Source organism: Rhinopithecus roxellana, chromosome 15 (assembly GCF_007565055.1).
Source record: "Rhinopithecus roxellana isolate Shanxi Qingling chromosome 15, ASM756505v1, whole genome shotgun sequence".
NCBI classification, from domain to species: Eukaryota; Metazoa; Chordata; class Mammalia; order Primates; family Cercopithecidae; genus Rhinopithecus; species Rhinopithecus roxellana.
Genome location: NC_044563.1, coordinates 4,910,025 through 4,924,799, shown reverse-complemented (window position 1 = coordinate 4,924,799; position 14,775 = coordinate 4,910,025). Strand labels below are relative to the sequence as shown.

At 53.3% G+C, this 14,775-nt stretch overlaps 1 protein-coding gene across 1 annotated transcript; it reads left to right on the top strand.

Annotated features, from left to right (window-relative positions):
• Positions 1 to 2,909: 2,909 nt before the first annotated feature.
• LOC115893462 lies at positions 2,910 to 7,319 on the top strand. The gene is made up of 2 exons (XM_030917218.1): positions 2,910 to 3,061; positions 5,052 to 7,319. The coding sequence occupies exons 1-2, from the start codon at positions 3,045 to 3,047 to the stop codon at positions 5,338 to 5,340; spliced, it is 306 nt and encodes a 101-aa protein (XP_030773078.1). The 5' UTR covers positions 2,910 to 3,044; the 3' UTR covers positions 5,341 to 7,319.
• Positions 7,320 to 14,775: the final 7,456 nt, after the last annotated feature.

Sequence of the window (14,775 nt, the reverse complement as noted above, 5' to 3'; positions counted from 1 at the left end):
GCCTCCCCGCCGCGTGCAATGAGACCTCTGCTGAGACAGACCTGCTGATGGTCATCGTCCACGTCCTGTTATTTCAATGCTCGTCCTTGCTCACCCTGCCCCAGCCTACCGAAACTTCCGCATTTTCCCACCAGTCAAGTTCTTGTGTTGGGGGCTTTGTTCTTTCTTGAAGCAATTTCCCCAACCCCAGGTTTTCCCTCCTGCACCCCTCCACCCGTGCTCAGACCGCCCCCCTCAGGAAGGTCAGAGCTGACCCCGGTGTCCACAGAGGCACCTGCCCAACACCCCCACATTCCTTTGCCTGTGTGTTTTTCTCCAGAGCACTTATGCCCACTCAACATGGTCCATCTCATGGTTAGTTACTGTTGATTTGGTTTATTGTTCTGTAGTCCCTCAACTACAGAATGCCAGCTCCTGAGGATGGGGACTTGTTCACAGCTGCATCCTCAGCACCCAAAGGAGAATCTGGCAGGCAGGAAATGCTCGGTGGAAGTTTGTGGAATGAATAAATGATGCTGACAGTGGAGACCATCCAAACGTCTGAGCCAGTTAGCGTGCAGACACTCAACCCACCATGTGGAAACATGGGAACCCACTGAGAGGGAAATCCAGAAGTGGACACACACCTGTGACAATGAATTAAATCCATGTGAATGTGTTCACAGACTTTGCAAGGAGCACAGACACAGGGCGCGAGAGGACAGAGGACACGTTCTCCCTTCCTGTCACTGAGATCTGAGCAGCCCAGGATGAAACCATCCATTTAGCAAGACCATACAAGAAAATCAAACGGCCCATGCACTGCTTTGGTCTGCGCCCTTGCTGGCAGGAGGGTTGGGACTGGCCAGGCCTGGCTCTGGTCAGCCACCGCGTTGGCATGACCCTGCCAGTGGCCTGTCATTTGTCTCTCTGTCCTGGGTCTCTCAGTGGTGTGGCAGTCCTCGGCTGGATAGCACCCAAAGTCCTTTTCATTTCCAACAAGGTTCAACAGGGTAGGTAGCTTCCTTTGAGTTGAGTTGCCTGGCCAGGGCAAGGCTGGTGCGGGCCCAGCCAGGTCCCATCTGTGAGTTAGAAGCAGGCAGGAGGGTGAAATTCCTGGTCCAACCCTGGGGTGAGTCTCCTTACGGAGGCACTGAATGGAACAAGGCATGAGAATTGTAACGCAATGGTCTGGATCCTTCTGGGGGGACTGCTGTAAACACCTGCTTGGCATCTAAAGCAGACCGTGGGTCTCCAGTGAACAGAAGGCATGCCTCTTGCTCTGCCTAGAGCATGTGCAAGCTTCAGGATCTTCGCAGTGACACAAGGGAAAGGGACCTTTGGAATAGTATTATGAGACCTGAAAAAAATAGCATGTGGGTGTCAGACACACACCAGGGTTCAGTGGATCATTACATAATCATTATCATCATTTTTATCATGGTTATCTCCATCCTGGCAACACTGGATGCTCTTATTATTAATATTATTTTGCATTGAGTATTAATTATTAATATTAACTAATATCAATTATGTTAACATTGTCATGCATTGTTAATATTGTTAATATTCATATTTATTATTAATATTTTGCACTGACAAATGATAATTGTATATTAATATTATTTTGCATTGACAAACGTGGGTTGTATGTTAATATTATTTTGCATTGACAAGTAGTAATTGTATATTAATATTATTTTGCACTGACAAATGGTAATTGTATATTTATGTGATGCTTTGATATCTCCTGTGAGCAAGGAGATGGATATGTTAATAGCTTGATTGAATCATTCCCTGTTGTATGTGTTTATCAAAACATTACACTGCACGCCACTGGACCCTTGAATCTCATCATCTGATGGTGGGCTTTGGGCCAACAGAGAAGAGTGGGGTGGCTGCTTCTGGAAGCCTATCTTCTGATGATTGTAGGGGGAATTCTCCTAGCAGCTCTCTTTCCCATTCTTAGAATATGTCTGAGTTCTGAGAGCAATGTGGCAAGGCTGAGGAGAATCCTTTGAGGGCCCAACTGTCCTGACTTCAAGATCCTGGCACCTCCTTGGAGTTGACTTAAGTACACACAAAGATCTGTGCACAGATGTGTGTAGAGGCTGTATTCTTAATCACCCCAGACTAGAAACAACCCAAATGTCTTTCAACTGAAAAACTACGAACAAACGGTGGTACATCCATTCAATGGAATCCTACTGAGCCATGAAAAAGAACAAGCCAAATGGATGGTCCAAAATGCATCGTGCTGAGAAGCTGACTCAAAGGCTGCATGCTGTATTATTCCATTTATATGATGCTCTGGAAAAGGTAAGACTGTAGGGGCAGGAAACAGGTTCCATGTTTCCCCGGAGCTGGGGGAGGGGGAGCAGTGTGAGGAGTTTTTTGTGGTGATGAGGCTGTCCTTGATCTCAACTGTAGCAATGGGTACACAGCTGTGTTTGTCAAACTCACATAACTGTACACTTTAAAAGGGTGAATTTTATTGTATGTAAATCTTACTCTAATAAAAGTGTTTAAAATAACAACATCATATGAATTTACTGACAAAAAAAAAAAAGGTCCATGTAAAAGCATTTGTCTTTGTCTTAGAATTTTGGTTGCAAGTGACAGAAGTCCTAACCCTTCTGCAAAACTGGGAACATGCTGGCTCATGTAACAAGAGAACCCAGCTGTAGACCTCAGGCACCACACGACTGAGAAGGTGACAATGATGGCATCAGAACACCATCTCTACGCATCTGCTGTCTCTATGCTGGCTTCACTTTCAGGCCAAAGCGAGGGACTTCTGTGATTCTGATGGGAAGGGAGTCTATGTTCTGACCACTCTGGCCGAAATCCCAGGTACAACTCTCATTGGTACAGCTTGGGTCATGTGGCCATCCCTGGGCCAATCAGAAGGAAGAATATTTTTTCTTGTTAGAAAGGAATGAGCTCACAAGTCATGGGAAGACTCACAGGAAGCTTAAATGCATATTGCTGGATAGAAGAACCAATCCGAAAAGGTGACTTTCTCTATGATTCCAACTACGTGACTTTCTGGAAAAGGCAAAACTATGGAGATGGTGAAAAGGTCAGTGGTGGTCAGTGGTTGCCAGGGGTTAGGGATGGACAGGTGGAGCACAGGATGTTTAGGGCAGTGAAACTCTTCTGTAGGATACTGGCAAGGTGGGCGCATGTCCCCGTACCATTTGTCAGATTTCATGGAACGTACCCCACCAACTGTGAGCCCTCAGGTAAGCTAGGAGCCTTAGTCTCATAATAAAGTAATCCCAGGGGCTCCTCAGTTGGGACAAAGGAGTTGATCAGCGTGGCCAGAGGGACGCCTGGTACCTGACACCCGGCAGCAAGGTGAGATGTTAGTAACAGGGGAAACCACGGGTAGCGGGCGGAGTGGAAACTCTCTGCACTTTCTTCTCAAATTTTTTGTAAACCTAAAACTGCCAGAAAAAAATAAAGTTAAAATTAACTTTAAAAACAAGACGAAGAAGTGGGAGGGATGTTGGACAGGCAAGGGGCAAAGGGTCGATACAAGTGCACGTGGGTGCCTGCGGTGGGTGCGCGTGGGTGTGCGTGGGTGCCTGTGGTGGGTGCGCGTGGGTGTGCATGGGTGACTGTGGTGGGTGTGCGTGGGTGTGCGTGGGTGCCTGTGGTGGGTGTGCATGGGTGCGTGTGGGTGGGTGCACGTGGGTGCGCATGGGTGCCTGTGGTGGGTGCGCGTGGGTGCCTGCGGTGGGTGCGCGTGGGTGCCTGTGGTGGGTGCGCGTGGGTGCGCACGGGTGACTGTGGTGGGTGCGCATGGGTGCGTGTGGGTGCGCATGGGTGCCTGTGGTGGGTGCACGTGGGTGTGTGTGGGTCCCTGGGGTGGGTGCATATGGGTGTGTGTGGTTGCCTGTGGTGGGTGCACGGGGGTGCCTGTGGTGGGTGCACGCGTGTGTGTGTGGGTGCACGTGGGTGCCTGTGGTAGGTGCACGTGGGTGAGCATGGGTGCGCGGGGGTGTGTGTGGGAAGGCAGCACTGAGCATGTGTGCGCTTCACACCTATGAACCTGCTGATACTTGTGTGAGTGCCAGCTTTGCCACATCCTCCCCAGAACCCTCTTTTGTCTTTTTAAAACCCATTTCGTTAATGTCAAAGTGTATAACAACTCCTTGCCTTTGATGAATTTTTTTTTTTTTTTTTTTGAAGACAGTCTCACTCCATCACCCAGGCTGGAGTACAGTGGTGCAATCTCAGTTCACTGCAACCTCCACCTCCTGGGTTCAAGTGATTCTCCTGCCTCAGTCTCCCGAGTAGCTGGGACTATATGCATGTGCCACCATGCCTGGCTAATTTCTGTATTTTTAGTAGAGACGGGATTTCGCCAAGTTGGCTAGGCTGGTCTTGAACTCTTGACCTCAGGTGATCCACCCTCCTCAGCCTCCCGAAGTGCTGGGATTATAGGCGTGAGCCACCGCACCTTGCTGCCTTTGCTGATTTTAACTGGATTTTTAAAAAAAATTATCTAATAAGAAAGGTAGCTGTCAGTAAACCCTAACACCAAGTTTGCAGGATTGAATTAGTGCATAACTACACTCGTGTAAACGCACACACAGCAAGGCACACGTGTGTCAGAAGAAGAATGGAAGGGCACATGCTAATCCTCGTGAGGGTTATTAGTGGCTGAGATTTTATTATTGCAGGTGACTTTTTTCCCCTTTGGGCTTGCTTATCTCTTCTTTCTAAGGTGTGCCTACTGAACACATATTACTCGTGTAACTCAAATAAATAAATAAATAAATAGTGAGCTGCATGCAAGGGAAGGAGTGAGTTCGGGTGTTCCCTTTTGTTCTGGATGTCTGGAATCAGGCCGAACCCAGGATCGCCGCTAATGATTGAGGGGAGATTGGGGATGCATTGAGGTAAAAGACGATGTGTTATTTTTGTAATAAGTGTAAACAAAATGTTTTTAACGTTCCTTTTTTCTTACCCCTGCTAAGGTACAATGAGTGCCTCGGTTTGGGGCCAGCAGAGGGGAGAAGAAGCCAGAGATGCTGAGAAGGAACTTTCTTTTCCCGTTTCAGAGAAAAGGATTTCTGCTTTCAAATCCACTGTTTCCTGAGGCTGGGTGCTGAGTTCAGCTGCCCCTGGAGGAGCAGCAGCTCTGGGCTGCTGGCAGGGCCGCATCCTCTTCAGTCTGGACACATTCCCTGCAGCCAGGGGAAGCAGCCCATGCCGGCTGTCCTGGGATGCAACAGCAGACCCGCATGCTGGAATCTGACCCTTTTCCTGCCTGACACCCAGCAAAATAAACCCCAGGGAAGGGATCAATGCCTGCAACCGGAATCTAGAAGAAAGAAGAGTGACAGATAAGCCCGGGGTCACAGGCCAGTGAGGTCAGGACCTCCCAGGGATGGACACACAGCCCAAGGTTTGGGTGTGAGATTTCAGAGCCCCAGGTAATAAAACTAAAACGGTTAAGGTGCCTGACAGCTCAGTGCCTCACAGTGCTAGCTGGGGCAAGGATGGGAATTCACCTGAGTTCGCTGTGGTTGCCACTGGCTGAATCATGTCCTCCCAAAATTCATATGTTGGAGCGTACCTCGAGATGTGGTACCTCAGGATACCTCAGTACCTCGGGTTGTGGCGTTGTTTGGAGAAAGGGTTGTTAGAGAGGTAATTTAGTTAAAATCAGGCCATGAGGGTGGGCCTGAATCCAATCTAATTGGCATCCTTCTGAAAAGGGGAAATTTGGACACAGAGAGAGAGAAAAACAGGGAGGGCGCACTGGAAACAGGAAGGCAGCCACCTCCAAGCCAAGGAGGCCCTGGAGCAGACCCCATCTCAGAGCTCCAGCAGGAACCAATCCTGTCCAACCTTCGTGTTGAACTTTTGGCCTCCAGAGCTGTGACACGATCTACTTCTGTGGTTTAAGCCATGTAGCCTGTGGCGCTTGGCACTAGAGCAGCCCCAGGAAACCCAATGCAGTGGCCAAAATAGAGAGGGCAGCTGGTTTGCTAACGTCACACAGCACACTGTCAAGAGCGGGGTCTTCAACTCACCACCTAGGGACCCAATAGTCAGGCGTAAGGTGGAACGCCCTTCCAATATGGCTAGACCCAGGCTGTCTGGGCCCAATTCCCAGCTTTTTATGTATTACTTAACCTCTCTGTGCCTCAGTTTACCAAGCTATAAAATGGGCATAATGACAGCACCTGCCTGGTGATGCTCTTGGAAGGATGAAAGGAGGAGATGGTGTGGGCATCTAGACGGCACCAGGCATCACCCTGAGAGCTGACCATCTGGGGAATGCTCCATCCTCACACCAGCCAGGTGTTGCCACCCCTCTCTTGCTGATGGAGACCAGGAGGATCAGGGCAGAAGGCCGTGCCCAAGGTCTCACAGCCAGGAGCCTGCCTCCCACTGGTCCCTGTGTGGCCAGTGCTGCCCTGGGGGCTGCTGCTGTGCACTGGAGGGGCAGCTGTGCAGAGGAGCCAGAGGGGATGGTGTCGAGGACAGAGCTTGCGGCTCTGCACCTGGCTCCCAGAGGAATGGGTCTCAGAGCTGCTCTGCACAGACCCTAACCTTGAGGAGAGGGAGAGGCACCACTCTCTCCTCCACTCACTCAGGTGAGCACTCAAAGTGTTACATGTAACCAGGAGCACTAGTTGCTGTGGCAATTTCAGAGGTGAGTCCAATGTGGACCCTCGCCCTGAGACGGACACAGTTTGATGGAAGATGCCAGACTCACACATTCACTCACTCACTCATTCCCTCAAGTATTCATTCTGCAAAGCTTCGCTCATTACCTACCTGAGGCCAGGACTCAGTCTCAGAGCCAAGGAGAGCGTGGGTGGGAGGAGCCTCAGAGGCTCTCCAGCATCCCTGCGCCCAGGTGTCTACACACCTGCGTACTCCCCAACCTGGAGCGTGGCGGGGCTGTGAAGAGGGTGGATGTGCTCTCATGATGAGGTTACTTTGTATGGCAAAGGTGGCCGGACATCTGCAGGTGTGATTAAGGTCCAATCGGCTGACCTTGAGTTAATCAAAATGACGATTATCCTGGGTGGGCCCAAGCTAATCAGGTGAGCCCTTTCAAAATGGCCTTGAAATCAGAGACTCTCCTGCGGGATTTGGAGATCCAGCCCCATGAGGAACGGGGGCGAGGAAATGCAAAATCTTCCACAACCTCGAGAGCTTGGAAGAGGGTCCCAGGCCTCAGAGGAGACCCCAGCTCCAATTGGCACCTTGACTGCAGCCCCATGAGACAGAAGGCCCAGCTATGCCATGTCCTGACTCCTGACCTGCCCAAACTTTAAGACAATAGATAAATGCCATTTTAAGCTTTTCAACTGGTGACCATTTGTTATGCGGCAATAGAAAACCCACACGGAGGGTCCATTTCCTGAGCCAGGCACAGATTCTGTGGTTGAGAAGCTGGGGAGTGGAGTGGGGAGAGAGATGCTTCATGTGTTCGTTCACACCCATCTCACCGTTCAGCCGGCACACGGGCCGAGCTTCCCCTGTGTGCTGGGCATAGGACCCGCCCTGCAGGAGCTCAGTGTGTGGGTGGCCGGAGTCCTAAGGACCGACATGGGGGCCACTGGAGCTGGCACGAGGTGGCCTGGGGAGAGGGGTTTTCAGAAACACCAGGTGCACCCTGCTGTAGCTGCAGACCCTCAGCTAGGTCTGGGACGGTCATTCTGAACTGGCTACCAGGGTGCTGGGCACGGGATAGCTGTGACCTGGCCAACTGCCCCTGGTCCACTTGAGTGTGTGTGCCAGACATCCACTCTCCCACCTAGGCTCTTTCCAGGCTTTCAATGCACTCCTCAAACCATCCCAAGTCCCAGCCCCCCACCGTGGGTTGGATCTGCCTGTCTGTTCCCTCAGATGGTCCCCCACGTGACTGGTCAGGTGAGTGCCCAGGGCCTTGCTATGCTGTCCCGAGACCATCCAAGGGGCCGCCCGCCCACGCCACTTGGACAGCATGCAGCCTGGAGGTACTGCCCTGGACTCCTCCGCGTTTAAACATGACCCCTGACCCTGCCCGCTGCACGGAACACACGGAGCGCTTTAGGGAACGGGGCCACAGCCCAGGCCCTGCCGCCTCCTACCTGCCCAGACGCCTCATGCTGCATGGGGTTCCCAGAGCTGAGGCAGCCAAGGATCAGCCCCAGCACTGCCAGCGTCAGGGGCTGCTTGGAGCCTGACATCTTCCACCCCTCCGCACCGGGCCCTTCACACTCGGCTGGGAACTTCCCCCAGCGATGCCACACTGATCCTGCCCACCACCTCAAATCCGGCCCGCTCACTAGACCCACTTCACAGGAAAAGAAACCGAGGCTCAGCCTGAAGATGCCGCTTGCCCTGGGACGCTTGGAGAAACAGAAGGAGAGGCCGACGGCTGAACCAACGCTGACCCCAGGCCTTTGCTTACCCAAGCACCTGCTCATGGGCATTTGGGTGGTTTCCAGCTTGGGACTGTAACAAAGCCGCTGGGAACCTTCGTGTATGAGATCTGGGGAGGCTGTGCACTTTAATCTCCCTTTGGAGAATACCCAGGAGTGGAACGGCTGAGTCACGCAGAGATGGATGTTTAGCTTCGGAAGAATCTGCAGAAGAGGTTTCCAAAGAGCTGGTACCCGTGGTGTGGGAGGGGTCCAGTGGCCCCATGTCCTCGCTGGCGCTAAGTCAGTCAGTCATTCTTATTTCAACGTCCTACCAGGCGGGTACTGGGTCACACTCGCTGGGGTTCATCGGGGACTCGAGTGACCTGGGCTAGGCCATTTGATGTCCCAGAACTCACTGCGGTTCTGTTCTTCCCTGTCTTTTTTTAAGTCTTTTTCTCCTTGTATTCCATTTTGGAGAATTTCTATGACTGTGTTGTCAAGTTCATTATTTCCTTTTTTTTTTCTTTTACACTGTCTCATCTGCTGTTAATCTCTTGTATCACATTGTTTTTAATCTTGGATGCTGCAGATTTTCCCGCAAGCAGCTCAGTATGGGTTTCCTTCTCACCTCCCAGCCTTTCTCACCTGGGCAGGTGCAGTGCTGGCCTCTGGCCTGGCCGTCTGCCTCCACTCACACCCCCTCCACTCTGTGCTCCCCATGCCCCATGGCTGTGTGCTTTTTTCTAGCCATGTGGAAATTCCTCTGTTGGCTCCCTTTGCATTTCGAAGAAAATTCCTCTCATGGTCTACAGAGTTTTCACAGCTTGGCCTCCACGCGCTTCTTCCTCCCCAAACCCCTCAATGCCCCACGTCCTGACCCCTGGCACACTTGGCCGCTTTTCCTCCCTAAAGCATAACCCACTGAGTCCTCCCACCTCTGAGCTACGCTCATGCCTCTGTTGGGAATCACACACACATTCACACATGCACACACACTCACACACATGTATGCAGGCACAGAAACATCCCCTAAACCTGTCTGCACACAGACACACTCAAACACGTGCACATGCACGTATGTGCACACACAGACACACAGACACATTCATGCACAAAGCACACACATGGACATGTGTGCACACAGAGATACACATGCATACACACATGTACACAGATGAGCGTGCATGTGCACGTATGCATACGTGTGTGTGCAGGCCCCACATGGCCAACTCCTCTTCCAGGAGACCCTTGACAATTTTTGTAATTGTATTATTCGCTTGTCTGATGAACCTGGATATTTTTTCTTTCCTCCGCACCAGAATCCAGCCTTCTTGAGAGCAGGGCCTAGCACATAGCAGGTGACCAGCGAATGAATGAATGAATTAATGAATTAGTGAATGTGCTGTATGATGATGTGACCTTGGTGCGATGGTGGTCCCTGGAGAACTCCATTGTGCTTCTCAGCGGGCTCCCGGGAGGGACAGGGCCCTGTGCGCTCCTTCCAGAGTGAGGCTAGTCCACTTACCTTATGGTGCTAGGAACTGCCTGCAATGGGGGCTGTAGGGTCAGGAAGGGGGCTGTGGGGAGGGAGTGTGGGGCCCTGAACAGGACTGCTCTGCTCTGCTGCTCACACCCTGGGAACTCCATGCCTCCATTTTCTCTCCTGTCAAATGGGTGGCAAAGCCACACCCCTTTGAACAGAATAGCTGCCTGGTCTTCAACTGGTGTGGAACCCAGCAAGTGTTAGCCCTTTCCCAGAAGAATAAAGCAAGAACAGTTTTACTCTTAGCTGATCACAGACACCAAGTCCAAAGGCTGGGATCTATGTGCTGGGATGCCTCCCGTCATGCCCACCCAAGAGGGAGGCCCTTGTACTGCAGTGTAGGGGGGTCTTGACACTCTCACTCTCTCTACCCATCAGTCTTTTCCACCCTCTGCCTACCTGGGGACACAAGGCTCTGGGGCTCAGAGGGTAACGAAGGGCTCCACCCTGGGGCTGGGGGAGGCGGTTTCTCCCTGCACGTCCCTGGAGGTGTCCTACCTCTTCTCCCTGGCGGAGTAGCTTCCACCCAAACCCTGACTCTTATGACTAGAGACGCCATTCGTGTCATCTCTCTGAAGTCCCATCTGTGTCACCAGGTTTGTCTCTATGGGCCAGGGTGCTGATGGGGTGAGGCTGTGGATCTGCAGAGACGGGACACACAGGTCTGCGGATGAATTCCTGATCGTGGATATGGACAGGGAGAAGCAAGGAGATCGTAGAGGTTTCTGGATGGAGCTAGTGGAGGGGCGGCAGTGGGATTTACTGAGATGGGGAAGACGGGGGTTGAGTTGCCTGGGAAAGGATTGGACACCCGCTTGGACACATTCTGCTTGACATGTCTGGGAGACCCCAAAGGGAGATGTCAAGTGGATGGCCGGATATGTGGGTCCAGAGTTCAGAGAAGAGGTCACGGCTGGAGAGACAAGTCTGGAAGTCACTGGTATAAGGATATTTCAATCCATGGGAACCGATGAGGTCGCCCAGGGAGAAGAAGGGTAGAAAGAGAAGAAACCAAGGAACCCCCAAATCCCACGGGACCAGCAGTCCCAGGCGATCAGGGATCGTAACGTTCCACACATGGCTACACTCCAGCCCCAGAGGCGCGCCCCCCTCAACAGGCACCCACCAAATCCTTGCTGACTGCAGGAGCAATGATGTCTGGGGGTCTCCAGGAGACCAGCAACTGGGGCAGCAAGAAAAACAGGGAGTGGAGAACTGGAGATGCTGGGATAAGAGAGTGCTGGGAGGATAGAGTGGCCTCCTGGAGGGGAGGGGAACATGGGACTTAGGATTTTGAGGGCTGGGGTGACTCCGGGGGGATGGTCTCTGATGGAACCACCTGCATAGGTTTGTGGGCCAAGGCCAGGAAGTCCTTGGGGAAGGGGGAGGGGCAGGGTATGATCACAAGGGAGAAGCAGTGGTATGAGACCTGAGACGGGGCAGATAGTTGACACACTGGGAGACTGAGGCCTGGGGAGGGGACATGGCTGCCCAGGCCACATTGCCAGTGAGAGGAGCCAAGACTGGCACCCGGGCAGCTGAGGCCAAAGTGCAGAGGCTCAACCTCCAGGACATCCGCAGAACTGTGAGGATCTGCTGCGGCTTTCGGGAGTTTTCTTTCCTTTCCTCTGTTTGTGAAATTACAATTAAATGCTCAAATCAGCTAGGGAAGCCGGAGCACTGGTCCCAACCCCGACAGGACCCACGTCTCCCTATGCCCGGCCCTACCCCAGCCCAGGCAGGGCCCTCTGGATTTCCAGGGCCTGGCTCTTCCCTGCTCTGGCTCAGACTTCCAGGCCCCAGGCCCTGGAGAGGGAGGGCCCAGGACTGAATTCCTAGGGCCGGATGGTGCAGGGTGGGAAGACCCACCTCCTGGGAGGTCGCTGGTTCATGAATTCGAAGGATCTTCCTTTGAATTTTCAAGAGGTGACACCTGAGACCTGCGAGAAAAAGACCAAAACTGCCTGGGAAACCCAAGGCCAGACAAAGGCAAAGGCAGGAGGCTGGTCAGGGCTCAGGAGCGGGGCAAAGCTGGGAGGCTTCAGGAAGGGTGGGCAGGCCAGGCCCACGTGCTCTCAGCTATCCTGAAGGCCTAAACTCATGGGCCCCCAGGGCCCAAATGCACCCTTCACAGCATTCCCTAAAGAAAGGGGCAGGGAGGAAGGGGCAGGCCCTACCCCAAAAGTCAGGACCTGGAGCCTGCTTGTTCTCTCCAGGTTTGGTGCAGGGCTCCCAGCATTGAACTGAGGAGGGGACCACACCTCATCCAGGGGAATAGATGAGGTCACTCAGGGAGAAGAAGGAGAGAGAGAAAAGAGAAGAAACAAAGGAACCCCCAAATCCCAAGGACCAGAAGCCCCAGGCTATCAGGTGCTAGAAGCCCCACATTGAACTTGCCCGGGAGGCTTACAAGTGGGTGCCACAAAAGGCCAGAGACCTACCCAGGCAGAGGTTTGCATCCTATGACCATGCCCTCGCCTGGGAACTCAAGGGGAATGTGGGCATCGGACTGCCCCAGGCAGTTGGACTGCTGCTGTGTGACCATGGGCGGCTCACGGCCCTCTCTGAGCCTGGGCATCTAGGAGCAAAGTCCCTTGGAGTGAGTGCTCAGCACCTAGCAAGGACACGCTCCCTTAAAGAGGTGTCCATATCCTTACCCCGGGCCAGATGTTAGGAATTTGAGCTGCTGGCACAGGTCAGGGGCCAGCTCAGGGCAGGCACGGGGTGGGAGGGTCCACCCAGGAGCAAACTGCATTCTTGAAAGCTTTTTTTTTTTTTAAATGGTCTGCCCTCTTGTCCTTCCCGTTTTGTGTTTGCCCCTTTCTTCTCCTGCCACCCTCTTCTGAGGCTTTTAGGACCTTCAAATTAGTTGAATACTGGGACAACAACGGGTTTGGAAACACACAAATCAACTCTAATTTGATCCTCCACGTTCGGAGGAAGAGACAAGACCTTTGTCCCCCGGGGCAGTGCCTCTGCCACCGAAGTGACGTTTCGGAAGGCTTCCAACAGCTCAGATTCTCTGGCAGTCCCTCTTTGCATAAGCCACCAAAATCTGCCACACAAAAGCCACTTGGGAGTGAATCTGGGATATAGGGAACATGGAGGAAGGTGTTCTGTTGAGACAGATGTTCTCAGGATATCCACAGCCTCAGATCACACCAAGAAGAGCAGGAGCTCGTGTTTGGGCTCTGAACCCAAACCAGCAGCGACTTGAACCGGAATGTGGGGCTGGGGTTCTCCCAGGTATGGGCTTGTATGGGCTTCTGGGCAACCCCATCTCAGCAGAGCGTTGGGAAACCCAGCTAGGGCCGTCTTGTCTGTGGGATGGCAGGGGTGCCTCTGCTCAGGCAAGGTGTGGGGGCCGCTGACCACTCGGCCCAGAGCTCTGGTGGTCCACGGTGCAGAGTGTCTAAGTATGACCCAAGGGGCCTTCCCAGCCTGGGGCCACTGATGGGCAGGTGACACAGACACCTTGCCTGGCTTAGTGGACCTACAAATTGTATCATGGATTTGTTAGCTGTTCAGCAGCAGTCTGCTAAATGATGAGTGTGAGCCAGCACCCTAGGAATTGCAGGTGTAACAGCAAATGGGACAAAGACGCCGCCCTGACAGGGCTTACCGTGGAAGAGACGGGAAATCCAGACCCACAGCTAAGGGCAGGGCCAGAGGGTGCTGAGTGCTGGACAAAGTGAGACGAGGGAAGTGGGTGCGGACTGAACTGCAACCCCCGCCCCCAACAAGATGTTTATGTTGAAGTCTTAACCCCCAGGACCCCAGAACAATTCCTGATTTGGATACAGGGCCTTTACAGTGGTCACCAAGTTCAGAGGAGGCCATTAGGGTGGGCCCTAATCCAATATGACTGCAGTCCTACTAAAAGGGGGAAGTTCAGGCACAGAGGCCGCACGGGAGGGAAGCTGATGTAGAGAGACACAGGTCTTCTGCAAGCCAAGGAGAGGAGCCTGGGCCAGTTCCTTCCCCGCAGCCTCGGGAGGAGCCTGCCCTGCCTTCACCTTGACCTTCGACGTTGATTTCGATCAGTTAAGCTGCCTGGTCTGCGGACCTTCTGGCCCAGCATGTGGGGTTTGTACTCTACAGGTCTCCAGGGCTCTGCAGCCCAGCACCGGGGACCCCACCGTTGTTATGACCTCCACTTTCCAGAGGGGGAAACTGAGGCTCACAGAGGCGGAGTCACTTGGACAAGCCCCACAGACCATGGCCCAGGCTTGCTAGACTCTAGGGACAGGGCCCTTCCTTCCCCTCGATGGGGCCACTGACCTCGCCACGTGGACGGTGTTGGTGCAGTAGGGAATGAACCAGCTCACATGCCTGGCCCACTGGCCAGACCACAGCATGGCTCTAGCTGCCCCGTCCCTGCCTGCATTGCTCACAGCCGACAGGGGCAGACAGGTGTAGACACAGCTGCCCAGCTCTGCCACCCGGCATCCCAGGAATGTGGTCAGCCACCCACACCACTGCCCCCACCCCAGTCAGGCGTGCTGTGTCGGCCCTGGGCCCTCCTGCCTTTCCCTTCAAGCCCCTCAGGTCACCCAACTCCCAGGGTCACGGCGTTCACTGTTCATGCCCAGGGGAAGAAAGGCCCGGACAAGGGGCTGGCCCTGGGCCTGCACCAACCAAGGCTCCCGCTCTAAGGGCCTGACAGCTGCTGCTTTGCCCTTAGAGGGGCCTTTTAGAGAGACAGGAGGAAAGAGAGAGCAAGAGAGAGTGAGAGAGAGGGACTGAGAGAGAGAGAGAGACAGAGAGAGAGACAGAGAGAGAGGGAGAGAGAGACAGAGAGACAGAGAGAAAGGGAGAGACAGAGACAGATACAGAGAGAAAGGGAGAGAGAGACAGAGAAAGAGAGAGAGA